At 38.2% G+C, this 15,862-nt stretch overlaps 1 protein-coding gene across 2 annotated transcripts in view; it reads left to right on the forward strand.

Annotated features, from left to right (window-relative positions):
• LOC100692868 (gamma-aminobutyric acid receptor subunit beta-3) overlaps window positions 1-14,935 on the forward strand; it is a 65,325-nt gene extending 50,390 nt beyond the window's left edge. Inside the window, exons 8-10 of one of the 2 annotated variants that reach the window (XM_005449998.4) lie at window positions 4,130-4,377; window positions 5,750-5,818; window positions 9,049-14,935. In XM_005449998.4, the coding sequence (XP_005450055.1) occupies window positions 4,130-4,377; window positions 5,750-5,818; window positions 9,049-9,420 (689 nt within the window). In that variant the 3' untranslated portion in view covers window positions 9,421-14,935. The remainder of the gene's footprint in view (window positions 1-4,129; window positions 4,378-5,749; window positions 5,819-9,048) is intronic. The other variant, XM_013268976.3, reaches the window with a different exon arrangement.
• Window positions 14,936-15,862: the final 927 nt, after the last annotated feature.

Consider the following 15,862-nt stretch of genomic DNA (forward strand, 5'->3'; position numbering starts at 1 on the left):
CCGTTACAATATTATACATTAAAGTATAACGGAAACAAAACAGGAAACCAAACATCAATCAAAATATTGCTCTCTTTTTTATTCGGGCTACTTAAATTTATTTTGGGCTACCACAAACTGAAGAGTGCCTGCTCGAAGGGAGGGCTACCACGGATTTTGAAATTTTGCGAGCCCTGCTGAGGTGTCAAAACTTGTCATTAAGGGTACAAAATAACTCTAATGAGTGACCTTTTAAATTACAAAGACACATAAGGGGTTGTTTCCAAAGTCTGAGATAGAGACCTATTTGCTCCAAAATCATCTGTCCATGTTCATCAGTCACTTAGCCCCAGTGACCTCAACAGCCATGCTTGTTACCACTTTTGTTGCGCATGCACTAAAATAACTTAATTTTACTGAGTACGTCAGTAGAGTTCTGCTTTTTGCCCCAGAACTTCGAATGCCAAAGCTGAAACTCCCAAGTTTTCTTAGCTTTCCAAGATGTAAGTCTATCTGTTTAGTTTAGTTTGCAGTCCTACCAGATTGCCTACAGCTACCCTTTGAAAAACCCAGACAGTTTTCTAATGGTTGTCAAACCACATCTTTATGGATATATTACTACATTTTTATGTGCTTTAAGCCCCGTGTGCAGTCCTATCAGACTGACAGTTTGCCCTGTCTGCAAGTGATGAATTGAAGTGTTCAATTAACACTGCTTTGATTTACCTCCTGTGCCTGTCATTTCACAGGCATAACGGGATTCTGTATGATATACCTTTTTTGCTTTTCATAATGTGGAGCTGTGTTCCTAATGGCCTATTGGCACATGATTAGAGGAGATTTGATTGCCGTGCGCCCTTGTTCCAGCTGTTAGGGTGGAAAAGAGATTTGGGGACATATAACAAGAGAAAGGTGGGGGAGGAGACGCTTAAAAAAAGGCGCTGTGTGAGCAAAGAGGGAAATCACCACTAAACGATGGCAAGATTAAGAAGCGGGGAACAATGAGACAAGACAAGGTGGGGGGAAGAAGGAGGGGGGAAGCGAGAAGGAAAGAGAGCAAGAGAAACCCCATCAAACTATATTTCTCCCCAGAGAGTGTAACACCGTGATGAAAGAGGAGGGAGGCCCACATGCGCGTGGCCCCTTGATGAAATTGTCCGAACAGGGAGCGGGGAGGGGGCAAATGAAAGGGAGTGAGGACTGGAAGAAGAGAGGGAGTGAAGACGGAGATTAATGGTACAGCTGAGCGAACACCTATAAAGAACAAGACTGTCATTATGTGGAGGAAAAAAAAAAGAAAACCAGATTGCACCATCCAGTACGGGCGGTGGCACTGAGCACGCGCACGTGTGAGCAAGCTCATTCAAACCTGCAGTGCACACACGCGAGTGTCGTTTAGCCTTGTAATGTGCCAATAAATCACACGAAGGCTCGGACTGACCTTAGCTCTCCTGCACCCTCCTCCGCGACCCCCCTCTGACTGCTTCATGTCTCGTTGCTCTACTTTATGGCACATGAACCAAAAACCTTTGCTTGTGTGAGTTAAAGAGAATGCAGTGTTCATGTTGTTTGCCCATCCTTTCTTACGGTGGGCGCTCAGGGGTCATCGTAAAATGCATTGACCCTCATCCAGTTCTATATGTGGCTATAATTTTACGAGGCTCACCTCATGGTGTCTTTCTGCCATGTGTGAAGGTGCCCTTTCTGTCAATGCTGTGTGTTATCCCTAGTAGTTAAGGTTACCAGGAGCTGGGGGCTAGATACATGCAACACTATTCTGATGAGTTATTTCTGCTTGGTAACCAAGGGGGCAGTTGGATGTTACAAGGCAGACCTTTGAATTTCAATGAGGCAGACTTTGTGCACCTACCTAGAAGCTTGTGCCTGCTGATCGCTTTTATATTTGATCCTGTTTACAACGGGCAAATTGTTTTATGAGGATTTTCAAATCAAATACATGCCCTCACCGTTGCTGCCATTTCTTGCTGTTTCTCTGGTTCTTGACGATAGCAAGCAAGATAATCTTTTTTTTTCTCTGCCAGGTCAGTCGTGCTAGCAGTGGAAACAGCCACAGTACAAACATGTTTTTTGTAAAAATAGCCTTGTTACTGTAGTAACGGCAAAGACATCTGCTGGAGTTTTCTCCAGTGTGACCTTAAGGTTTTGGTCGAGACAGCAGCATCTGCTTAAAGACAGTCTTGGACTAATTAAGCGTCAGAAATACCATCCAGGATTGATTATGAAGATTGGTCATGAGGAAGCCTCGGAGAATGAAAAAGCAGACTTCCTCCACAGTTTGACTTTGAAACATTTTGCTGAGTGATCTAAATACAGTGATGTTACTGTGGTTAGTTTAAAAGGAGGAGGGGGGGAGACGAGAAGGAAAGAGAGCAAGAGAAATTAAAAGGATAACAGTCCAAGAGGTGAGGGGTTTTTTTTGTTTTAATGAGGTAAGCCAAGATATGCGATTATATAGGGCAGCAGTGGCATACTACATGCAAGTGGGTTTTTCAATATTTCGTGTGTAAGATACACCCAACAAGTAAGCCAGATGTTAGGTTCAGCTTCTTTGCAGTCTAACATGTTTTGAGTTTTTCTTTTGATTCTTATTGTCTATTTAGTCAGACCCAGAAGACTTACCTGCATTTTTGTTATTTTCAACAAGGTACAATAGCATAAAAGTACTACAATACATCCATAGAAATCAAAAACCTCATCACTTCTTCATGAGCATGTCAAGACATGGCTTCTATTTTTGATCGTCGTGCTCTGACCTCCTACTCTGTGCCTTCTTTCATGGATCTCAAACTTGTGGAAAGAGCAAACATGAATTGTTGTTTCAGGATTCTAGTAGACTTCAAGAGTAACATCCTAATAGAGAAAATTCATTAGAGATGATGGAGCTGTGCCAGCAAATGGTACAGAAGTACACAGGAAGATGATTTTGAAGATAAAGCCAACTAAACTTAAGTCATGTTTTATAAGCCCACTCCATCACCTCATTAGATAAACAGTCCAACCAATTGTTATCCCTTTGGTTCAGATACCTACTCTTTCTTAAGTAGACATGTTCATCCTTAAAATTAGGGCTGCACGATTTTGCATAAAATGAGAATCACGATTTTTTTGCTTAGAATTGAGATCACGATTCTCTCACGATTTTCTTTTCCAATATAAATATTTATTGCACTTATTAACTGCACATCAACTTCGTAACAGTTGAGACTGAACATAAAAACAATAAATGAACATAAAAACAACAAATGTCTCACATTTTGTCGTTGCCGCAAAATGTTGTACTGCTTGTAATTCCGTCTCCACCGTTGCTCGACACTGCGTGTATAGAGCAGGTAGTGCAACATTTGAAAAATAGTTGCGGGACGGCACTGTGTAACGTTTGTCTAGGGTGTTGATCATTTTCCTAAATCCCTCGTTTTGCACAGTGTTGATGGGAGCCATATCTTTAGCCAGGTGATAAGTGATAGCCTCCGTAATTTCTTTGTGCCTGCGGGAGTTCGACGGTTATGGGGAAGCGCTGTATAAAGTTCCCGTTATTGATGTGGTTGACCGGGACGGATTTTCTCCTGTCACTTTCTTGGCCTTTACAGCTTCGTCATCTCTCACGTGCTCTCCGTTGTTTTTTCCCTGCCAGCTGGCTTCGGTATCAGTGGTATAAGGCTCCGCCCTTGTCATTTGTTGAGCAGGAAGAGTGAGCGCTTGTTTTCATGCAGATTATGTCCCGGATCAAAATGCGGTACAATCGTCATCTTTTTTTTTTTTCCTTTTTTTAAAAAATCGTTGTCATTTGGAAATGAGATTGCACATAAGTATGAATTGAGATCGCGATTTTCTAACGATTAATTGTGCAGCCCTACTTAAAATCTTAAAAAGACTTGGATTTCTTAAAGTTGGCACCATATTTGTCATAGCTAACATCTCCTGAGGGCTACTGACATCACTGTTCTATACAAGCTATATAGTGCGTAGCCTTGAGGATCGTTTCTGGCAATTTTATTTTCTCTCTTTTTTCTATTTAAGAAGAAGTGTTTTAGTGTTTGCTAAGAATCTTCAAGTCAGTTTTTGGCTCTGCTGTAGGCATTTGCTGTAAATATATAGAGCAAAAATACAATGTTTTTTCTTCTATTTGAAGGGATCACCACTGTGCTAACCATGACCACTATCAACACCCATTTGAGGGAGACACTCCCAAAGATCCCCTACGTTAAGGCTATCGACATGTACCTGATGGGCTGCTTCGTCATGGTCTTTCTGGCCCTGCTTGAGTATGCCTTCGTCAACTACATCTTCTTCGGGAGGGGCCCACAAATGCAAAAGAAACTGGCAGAGAAGGCAGAAAAGGCCAACAACGAGAGGGCGGCTAAGTACGACGCGGCAAGGGTAGGTTTGAATTTGATTATTGATCACTGGATACCTGAGGTGTAATTCAAATTCAGTGTATTTTCACAACAGCAGCAGAGAAAACCAAGGGAAACCGGGAACTTTGTTACATATTTGTGAATATTTCAAATCTGCCACAAAAGCCAGCAGAAAATGAAAATGCTTTGCCTTTAAAATCAAGAGCCAAACATGAAAACTTTCGAGTCTTTTCTTTTAATTTCAAGTGCCATCATTATTATTATTTAAAAATTAACTATTTATTGTTTTAAGATATTTTTTGTTACCAGCACCTGAATATAATGCACTACTACTGACAGTAAACATGTAGGTAAGAGTTTTCTAGGCTTAATGTAACCATACTGTAGCTGGTGTTGCTGATGTTGAGTGCTTGAGTAACGTTGAAAAGTTAATAGACAGGACCAAATAGGAGCATTTGTATATACTATATGTTTGAACTGAGAAGTTGCAGGTTCTAGCTCAGCAGGAAGGCTGATAAAATGTGGCGTGGGTGTTAACACGTTGTAGATACTGAATAAAATTTGAACACTGTCTATTTAGCTTTAAAGGCAAACCCTGCTAGCATGCTATATAGCCGACAGCACGGCCGGACGGCAGCTGGTGCGCTGCCAAAATGTTCTGGGAGTGTGAGTACACTGAAGAGAAATGTCTTGCCAAATGAAATGGTGTGATGCTGCACTTGTATGTGATATATGTAGCTGCTTTCAGAAGTTTGTTTTTCTTTTGCCAGTGCATGCTAGTAAAAGTGGAGCAGATCATTCAGAACTTGTACCTGCTCAACTCTAGCTGTATGTGAGCACCAGCGCCACTGCTGGACAATATGGCCATTCTTTAGCACCAAGAAAATAGGAGAAAAGAAGGGCTAATATGTGCTGTTCTGTAACTCCATTGCTGGCTTTTGTGATTTTGTGATTTGTTGACATTAATGTGGAATAAGTTTGTCCGAAAGCACTTTGTTAATACTCAACAATAAAAGGATTCTTTTCTTTTCAACAGTTAAGAGTGAGGTACTACAATAGGGATTGTTAGACACTTTAGAAAATGAGTGACAAATGTGAATGACATGATATTTTTTGTTGTAATGAAAATAAAGAAACCTCCACAGTCCTAGCAGGATAACTAAACCTGTGAATGGAGCTGTATGTTAGTTATTCTCAAGAATAATTATCAGTTTCTTTCCTTTCATATTCACATATCAGGATATGTATAACAAAAGAGGAACTTTGTATGCTGTTTACCTGCTTTACTTTATCCATAGTGTTCAGTCACAAAAATATATTGGTTAAATGGAGAAAAAAAAAGCTTCAGACTTTTTTTGTTCCCAACATGTGGCTGAAAATCTTCATCTCCTCAGGAGGCAGGTAGTAGGACCGCGTCCCTAAAACGGTCCAATCAGGTTAAAGGTCTTCGCCACTCACGCTCGGTGAGTTGTTTTGTTCAGTGAGACCCTTCAAGTCGCCGTCATCATCAGCAGACATGGATGCGTTTTCTTTTGCCTTGATGCAAAAATATTTCTCCATCCATGTGACGAACTGAGCAATCGCAGGCATCTCCATCACATCGCAGATTTGCCACATTGGTGTTTCTGATATGACTCGTTTCCTCCTTTCAGAGCTCATTTTGAATGCATGCTGTCTGTATATCTTTCCTCATTGAAGTCATCAGTAAAGCCATTTCTTTCACAGCGCATGTAAGAATGTGGTGAAGCAGTCCGCCTGTCAGCGGGTAGTCACTGCAGAGGTCCCCCACCATGCACAGTGGTATACAAAATAAATAAATGAATCTGAATATAGGGAACGTGTCGGCATGTTTACAAAGAAAGATACCAAAGTGACTGTTTTATTTGATTTAATAACTTAAGACTTGAAAAACTGTTCATATTTAACCTCAGGATTATTAAACTGCAAAAAGTTGTATTGAGTCTAGTGATGATTGGTAGCCACCATAAGCTTTTTTATTATGTGGTAATTCTCGATTACTAGAGCCTGACTGATACCCATATTTGGTGATTTAAAAATCTGACATTGCGCTGTATCAGACAATATTTTTTTTCTTTTAGACACACAGAAGAAACAGATTTGCCGAACATTTTTCATAACCATTAATTTATTTGCTGCGGTTATTGTGTTTGTGGCATCCCAGACACATTTGACAACGGGGAAATTGCATAATCTCTACGTAACCATCAAATTGTTCAAATAGCTAATACTGTCATTTACTGGCATGACCATAAATCAGTCAGACTCTGGTGAAAGCAGTACATGCACTAAAATCAGAAATGTAGCTGTACTACATGTTAACTAGAAGTACTCCATATTTATATAAAATACAAAGATAGATTTAAACCTATTTACACAAAATTTGGAATATTGTGTAAAATAAAAATAGAAATGAGTGATTTAATTATTAATTAAAGCCTGTGTTAAATTAAAAATAGTACAAAGACAATTTATCAAATGTTAAACCCATAATGTTTTTTTAAATATATGCTAATAGCATATTTTTCATGAAAGTTGCGATAAAAGCATGTTTACCACTGTACAAGGCCTTCTTTGACAGAGATTTTCTTAAATGATGTAAGTGGGAGACAGTAGGCATTTGTAAAGAGCCATGATGTGGGCATATCTCTAGAATACGTTTTGGCATTATCTTGCTGAAATAATTAAGGCCATCCCTAGAAATAGCGTCGTCTGGATGGCAGCATGTGATGCTCTAAAATCTGTAGTTGCTGTACAGCATTAACGTTGCCTTCACATACGGGCAAGTTGCCGTATGCTCCCCAATTAAAAATATGGCTTAAATGATTTGCAAAATCAGTGATTTCTGCTATATTGACATTTTAAACAGTATAACCTGTTTCCAAAAAAGCCTGGATGCTAAGTGCTTCACATCACCAGATAAGCAGACTAGAGATAGATCACAGTGCATTAAGAAAATAATAAAATATTCTGAAATATAATATAGTGTATAGCATATAACATAAAACTTCTGGATGGGGTAGTGCATAGGCTAATAATTAGTAAATCAAAAACTTCACAATAACAAGCTTCTTGCAGCAGTTTTAATTCTAACTCCAACAAAAAGGAACCATGGGACTTCCACAGTTGCTACATTTGCATGAGCAATCACTACTTTTCATTAATGTTGATTTGTCTGTAATCATAAGCATGGATTATGATGTATTGTATCTCGTGTTGAATTTAACTGTTGAATGTGACAATTAATGAACTGAAATAACTTCTATTCAACTGATGTATCAGGTTAGCAATTTAATGTGTTATCATGGACTATATTGGCATATTAATTTGCAGCAGCAATGCAACATGATTACAGTTATAGTCACAATGTTAAAAAAAAAAGTCAACTGTGAATATTTGCATGTTAAAATGTGACAAATATGTTTTGTTTTGTTTTTCATTTTTGATTTTAGCAAACTGAAGACCTAATTCCATATAGTAAATGGGTTCAACGTGCTATTCAGCCAAAGCGTATTGTAGCTTCTCCAAACCATTGCTACAATGGAGCAAATAAGGAGTAGAAGGGGTAATGCTGGCACCTTTTACAACAAAGCTTTGTGAGAAACAAGGTGTTGGCTTTCAGTGCACATCCATGGGAAGCATGAAGGGAGTGCAGCCTTCCATGTGCTTTAGTGAAAAGCTGGAGGCAGAGGGAGTCTCATCAGGGCCACAGAACATACCTGACAATGATCAAGTCAGATGTTTCATGAAAAGAAACAGCTGGGTTGAAAGGTGTTGCAAAGCATCTTGCAGATGAGTACGATTTGTAAGTAGGATAGTAGGACTGTTTGCTCTACAAGAGATTTGTACATTTGATGTGTAGCATCAGCTGATACTTAACAGACAGCTGATTTATTGTGACACAAATAAGACTCATTTTTGTAGGCACTCTCTTACATTAAAAACTTTATGTAGGTTTAAGCTACCCAAAGCTTTACATGGCTCTGTATAATAAGCATTACTTTAAAATGGTGAATTAAAACAGTTTGAGTTTTCTTTTCTAATAAGTAATTAATCTGTTATATAAAATTTTATATTTAAAATGCAAGAGACAATCCAAGGAAAAATATGTAAAATAAGCCTAATAGTTAAAAGTATGTAGCATATGGGGGAATTCAGATGAGGTCGGGCATGAGAAAAGAAAAGAAAATGCATAACAGTGCTTTAAGAGGAGCTTCCCATTTTTGCATCCTAATGTCATACTGGTGGAAACAAAGTAGCAATAAGTTGACAGTTCCGATACCACCCTAACAAGGCCCATTTGTTACCTCAAGATTTTGTATTGCAATGTATGTTCTCCTGTTTTCCTGTTTTTCCAGTGTTAGTTCCGTTTTTCAATGCAATATTTTAACTGCCTGAGGTCTAGGTTGCAAAGGTGATGGGACCCAACCCTAACCATAATGTTAATACTCACTCAAGGGGCAATCAGAAAATGCATTTTTTTGTTAAATTAAATTCTTCTCCCAAGAAACAAAAAAATAATCATTCCAACCAATGGAGCTAGAGTTCGGGTCGTATGGACTTTAAACCCCAGACGGCCATGAAAATCTTTCTTTCAGGATTCCTTCAATTCTTGGTCTTGGAGGGAAGGTTCCTAAAGTGCTGATACTCATAACTGTTTTCTTTTTCCATTCAGGCAGAGCCACATGGTCATGGGAACATTCTGCTGACCACCCTGGAAATCCATAATGAAGTGGCAGGAGGTGAGATCACCACCAGCGTGGCAGACATTAGGAACTCTCAGTCCATGGTGCAGCTGGACAGCACTGCCTCATCGCACATCCAGTACCGCAAGCAGAGTGGCGGGATCGGGCCATGCTCTGCTAGCCGTCACTCCCTGGACCGCTCCGCTCAGATGAAACGCAGCCGCCTGCGGAGGCGGTCCTCGCAGTTAAAAATCAAAATCCCCGACCTGACGGATGTAAATGCCATCGATCGCTGGTCACGGATCATCTTCCCTTCCGTGTTCTCAATCTTCAACCTCATCTACTGGCTCTACTATGTCTGATTGGACTGTTTTGTTGAGGTGTTTTATTCTGTTTGTTTTTTTGTTGGGGTTTTTTGTGACTTTTTTCATTTCATTTGTTTTTCTTCCTTTTCTCTGTTGCTTTTATACATGATGGAATCTGCCACGTTAAAGACTGTAACACAATAAGACAAAAGTGAAAAAGAGACTGAGAAAAGACTACTGAGTTTTGGACCAAGTTCTCATTTAAGTTGTTTTTATATTTGCAGTCTTTGAACCCTTAGTACCAAGTTCTTTTTATTTTTGAAAGTATGTACTGTAATTGGGATTTGTGACAGTCATTTCCCAACACATTTGCCCTCTCAGTAATGTGTAAATAGCAAGATACAAAGCCAGCAATTGAATAAATATTACAGTATTTGCAAAAAAAAGAAACAAAAACCAGTTAAGTTAAAGATTTTTCTAATCAAAAAAGTAAGAAATCTTTATACTACACAGGTGATCAGATAAGTGCAGACAACTCCTAGAAATCCATTACCCTATGCACTATTAATGCATGTAATGATCAGCCGTGGTAGAAAAATAATGAGTACTTTTTGCCTTGGGTAATAGCACAACTTCACAGCAACAAACCAATGTGTGTTTGTTTATAGCATTAATAATATACTTCCTACTGAATACAATTTATCATGCATTGGGTAAAGGTTTACCAGTTCAAACACAATAACTTCAAACTCTTAACATCCACCAGGTCACTGGCAACCCATTTAGGGGTAGGTTTAGGCTAACATCTACCCTTTTTTAAAGACTTTATCACCTACTTGGAACATCCAGAAAAAAACTGTACGGCCAAAATGAATGTACTTCATTTGAAAGGTAACATAGTTTCTTCAAATGTGCCCATTTCCTATGTTAATTAAACAAAACCCTAGTATTGACCTAGACTGACCACCGATGACCAGCTGGAGGTTAAGAGTTTAAAGGGGAGGTTTTTGTCCTCTGTTCAGAATGATTATGACTCAGGTTCTGAATTTTTTGGGTGTCTTTTTCTTAAAAACCAAACAAAAAAAATGTCGCTGAAATAACTTTTTTGATCATTTGATGAGGGGAATAGAAAATAATAAGCACAACTATGACAACTGCCATTTCTTTCCTCTTCTACCTTCAACCAACAACCTTTCAAGTGATAGCATGACAGAATTGCACTTAAATTTTTCCAACATTCTAGAAAAACTGTTTAAGAAAACTGCCAAGGGCCTTTTGGGCGATACAGTTACTACTTATCTCATGAAATATTATGATATTTTTGTACTCTGTGTCTTGGAGGTCTTCATTTGAGTTCCTAACCTATTCTTGTTTTCTTTTGCGCCATCTCCGTTGTGGTAATAGAATAAAAGACCCATTTTTTTGTACATAAGTTCATAGGTGTGTATATACATAAATGTGTATATGTATATATACATGTATATATATATCTATATATAGTTATAAGAGGTGGGATCAAAAAGTTCCAGGGATAGGCCTCTGAAAATCAAAACTCTTGCTCATTTTAAAATTGGTTCAGTAGACTTTAGTTCAAGGTTATCTTCTCACGTATCATTCACTGTTAACAGTGCATCTGATATTTTTAGGTCACTTAACAGAAGTCCTGTGTTTCTCTGTTGCTCACTGGATCCACTCAAGTGTCTCAACATTTCAGATTGATTTTCTTTTGCATAATCTGGACGAAGCAAATCTAGCAAACAGATTTCTCAGATTTGCAAATCTATTTGCAAATCTGGCAAATATTGTGTTGATGTTGTCAAGAAAACATGCATTTTGAATGCACTTAGTGCTGACACACACCACAGTTTCTGTAGTTTAATGCTAAATGTTCTGCATTGAACCCTTCAAGACATTACCATAGAAGTCTGCATTGACCGGCTGATCCCTGGACAAATTCCTGTTGCAAAAACCAGTGAATTCCAATAAAATGTATGACAGTAGCCCTTCTGTCATGACTGACATGCCACCATGGTGGTTGAAAGCTGTGTACTTCTATTCAGAACTGCTCACTAGTAATCAGTTACGCAACTCTCATCACCAGTGATGACAATTCCAATACTTACTCCACATTAGCTATTTCCATGAAAACCACTGTGTTGGGTAATTAACAAATCTACAAGGCATGTGAGAGGACAGTATGTCATCAGTTCTGTAAGACAACAATCACGCTCAGTCTTGGTACAGGCAACTGTGCATAGTGTACACCTAAGGACAGAATTTCAAGGCATAGCCAGGTGGCAGAAAGCTTCCACTTTGGTGCCCTCAGAATCTTATCACTGCTTTTTGGAGATGATGTGGTTCCGTTGGTTCTATGAGGTGTGGGTCTCGCGCTCGCACTGGAGCAGTTTGCCAGTTGATCTATGTCCCTACCCTCACCTGTGATCACAAGCTTGTGGACACAAGTGGCGGGAACGAGCCTACTCTGAACTACTGTGTTAATGCAGCCAGGGATATAACCACCAACCTAAATTGTGAGTTAGTGGAAGACCTACTCTACAGCCACCCCTAATTAAATTGCCCAACTTTAATAAATCAAAAACCACAAATCGGCAGTACAAAAAAGTCTTTTGGTCTCTATGATAGTTTGCCACTTCATCAGCAGCACTAAATGGGGCTAATTTTCTTATAACTCATCTACCTGGATAATTGTTTTGGGCTCAAACCAATGGTCACATTGTCTGTCAGTTCTTGTGATTGGACTCTGTGGGGCCTCATCTACTTCTTTCAGTCGTTAAATTGGACTGCTTCACTGTAGTTGTCTTCAACTTAGGACTCTATCTTTTTATCCATTCATTTCTGGCTCCAGGAACAAACATGGCAACTGCTAAAACATTAACATTAAAGCTCCATATTTGACGCCCATAAACAGTGGTTACAAAAATGATCATATATGTGTGTGTGTATATGTGAAAATGACCTTGAACAGTAGATCAGCCAAATTAAACTCTGGTATGGATTTTGATTTTTGCGGGAGCCTGTTCCCAGAAGTTTTTGTTCACATCTCATATATCTCTGCGTGTACAACCCAAAAATGAAAATGATCTTTTTGTGATTTAACATAATTTAGTAGAAAGGATTAAACTAACAGGTCCGTTTCACGCATCCGTTTAGTTTTGAGCATTTGTGGGGCACTCTGAAGACATTCCTACCCAATAACTCCACTCAAGACACTGTATGTATGTTCAGCTGTGCTGAGTGATGCAAATGGATTTCATAGAGCCCGAAGATGGACCAAGATAACTGATCTGTCGTGTAAACAAAAGCACATACTAGTATTGAATGTATCAGATCCATTCTTCAGGGAGAGGATAATGAGCCATGATCATCATTTTTCCATCAGAATGTAACACCCATTCCTACATTGTGAGTGACAAATAGAATAGAGTGAGAAAGTAAAAAGATGGTGCTTTACTAGTGTGTGCATGTGCATGTGTGATGGAAAGTGGATATGGAGCCACTGAAAGAGGAATGGCATCGGTAGATCATTTGTTTTCTTTGCTGCTTGCTCAACTATGGACAAATGTCAACATATAATAGTTTTCTGGATTAAAAATAGCTGTACTGTCAGACTCTTTTGACAAACTGTGTGCCATTCCTAAGGTCGCAGAACCATCAACCAGTTATAACTTGATGATGTACATTTGAAGCATTCTTGATCAATCGCAGATACATGGAATACATCCACTATTTGTGCATGTACAAGAATACATGTAGAAAAAAAAAAGGTTCTTGATAACCGTGAGTTTGGTGACAGATTACAATCAGTCAAAAAATGTCAAGTTTTCTTTGTACAGGTTGATATATGACTAAGAACTGAATGTATTGTACTTGGATTGTTTCTGCACAATTGCAGTTTGCTTACTGGGAAAAGGATTGACCTCAATCCTGATTAATATAGAGCTCTTGTGACCCCAGATCACATTTTCTGATGTGTATACAGGCCTGGAGGCAAATAAGACCTGTGTGCAAGAAAGAAATGGCAGCGAAATAATACATAAGTCTGTTTAGGCATGAAGTTAAGGAAAGTGTACGCTTTAACGCAACCTAACAAGCATCTACCCCTACAAAGTAGCTCCAGAGATGACCTGAAACAGACATTCTGCTTCCCATTATAATAATAACAACAATAATAATCCTATTATACTAAAATTATCTGCAGTTCAGCCAGAAGCACAACAGAGGGTGTGTGTAAGATGGTCCCCAATAGGAATTGTAATTAATAGCGCTAAATGGTTTTAATAGTCGCATATGCTTATGCTTCAAGAGAAATAAGCCCAGATATTTATCTATTACATTTTGAAAATACAGTATCTGTAATATTTTGCTGAAATCTGTGAAAAAAAATTAAAAATGGAAATATTATGCTTTTGCCATAAGCCAGTCAAAAAGAACAAACAAAATTTACACTTTTGGGCCCTGTTCATTCTGGACCATTACCCGATCGTAATATAAATCCAGCTAGCAGAAGCTTATAAATATATTAGAAGTTCTATGGTAACTCTGTGAAGTAGTTCATCTGGTACTGGACATGCCTTCCCCTTGAAGGCGAAATCTTTCCAAAAAACTTTACCAGACGCTGTGTTACCAGCACAAATGGAGACTACAAAATATTTTTGAAAATCCAGAAAATATTACACCATCAAGTGATTTACAGTAATGTGGAAACAATTTTATTTCACTCAGACACAAATTTGTCTCCATATCATCATCGTGAAATTGACTAGACTTTGTATGTAATTGCGCTACATGTTGCTTTGCGATGAACACACAGTAAAAGAAAATGTCTTTGACTTTGGTCTTGGTCACAGAGCATTGTTTGGGGATATCTTGCATTAATGCAAAAAAGTAATGAAACCAGTCCAAAGAGGATTCAAACTGCTTTGTGTAGTTTGAAGGACAATATTTGTACCCATATAATGTTGATGAAGCTTCAGTCTAGTGTAAATAAGACTGAACACGGAAGCTAAAGAAAAAATCTGTTACAACAAGAGTCTAAAAAGATCTTCCTGGCTAACTGGTTTGCTTTGAATGACTTTTGGATCATGTGCTGGCATTTACAACTGGTCAGTGTGTGAGTCATTTTTTTTAAATTACTGAACTACAAAGTGCAGTTTAAGAGTAAAAGAAGGCAAGTGTTATAAACTCTAGATACCTGTTTATCATGCATGCAACTACAATTCGTAACTTTGGAGAATTAAAAAGAAAAAAAAAAGATTTATTGCAAACTCATTTATAAGAGCTGTCAGCTGCTCATTTTAGAAATGACACAATGCCATGTGAGCCTACATCTAAAAAATAAATAAATATTAAAAAATAAAATAAAAAAATTTAAAAAAAAGTCATTGAATACTTCAGGTGTTGTATGGCCTTGGTCCCATAATGGAATGTGAAATGTTCTGTGCTGCCACAAAATGTATTTAGGCTTAGATTTATACTGTATATCTCTGTATGTTTCTCTTCCTTTTTCGGTAGATTTCCATGTTAAAACATCAAATAAATGATATACATTGTACTCGTGTACTTGGTATTGTATATATCATACAGCAAGAAAATACACCTTCCTAAAGTTAGGGAAATCCTTACAAAAACTTGGGAAACTAGCAAAACAGTTGCCTGGAAAAAAAAAGTCCCGAGATTGGTGGGGATGACATCTCGTTTTGAAGCAGACAATTTCACTCCAACAAGGTATTTATTTCCTGTCTTTTTCCATTTTCAGTTCAAATCCATATTGTAATTGACCATTTAAACTAGGATACAATATCATATGGTCAAATGAGCTTTCTGAAAGCATGCCAGAGTAATAATCTATATGAGTACCGAGAGGTTCCTGGATATAAAATGAATGTGGGGAGGGTTAAAGTTATTAATTGGTGTTCAAGCCTAGCAGACTTGAAGTGTATAGTAGCATCTTTAGTAGATTAGCTAGCTAGCTTAAAAATGCTAAAATAAGGTTCTCCAAGCTAAATTAAGTTGTTAATCCTTCAGGTCAGGGTGTTCAAAGCACAGATTACATGTTTTCTTATAATGCTGAAAGACAAACTTGTACTGTCAGTCCAAGTTTATGTTTTTCTGGCATAGATTTAGCATCAAATCTTAATGCTCAAAAGGCTCTCAAAACTTGATCACAGCTCAGACACACCTGCTGGCACAACATTTCTTCAAAGACAATAAACCTAGGTTGAACACCATGTATAAATAATACATTGCATTTAAATAATTTTTTGTGCCAACTGGGGGTATATAGGTAATCTGAGTAATGTTCATAATATAGTTTCTTTGGAACAAGTTGTAAAAAAGATGCCACTGAGACATACTGTTATGTGCGTACCCTTAGCTAAGCAGTGAATCATTTTTCAATGACCTAAGTCTAACACCTATGGAACAGGCAGCTCAAAGGAAGAGCAGGAAAACACAAAGCTGGATTCCAGTTTCAAGGGCC

This window comes from Oreochromis niloticus, linkage group LG23, assembly GCF_001858045.2.
Source record: "Oreochromis niloticus isolate F11D_XX linkage group LG23, O_niloticus_UMD_NMBU, whole genome shotgun sequence".
NCBI lineage: Eukaryota > Metazoa > Chordata > Actinopteri > Cichliformes > Cichlidae > Oreochromis > Oreochromis niloticus.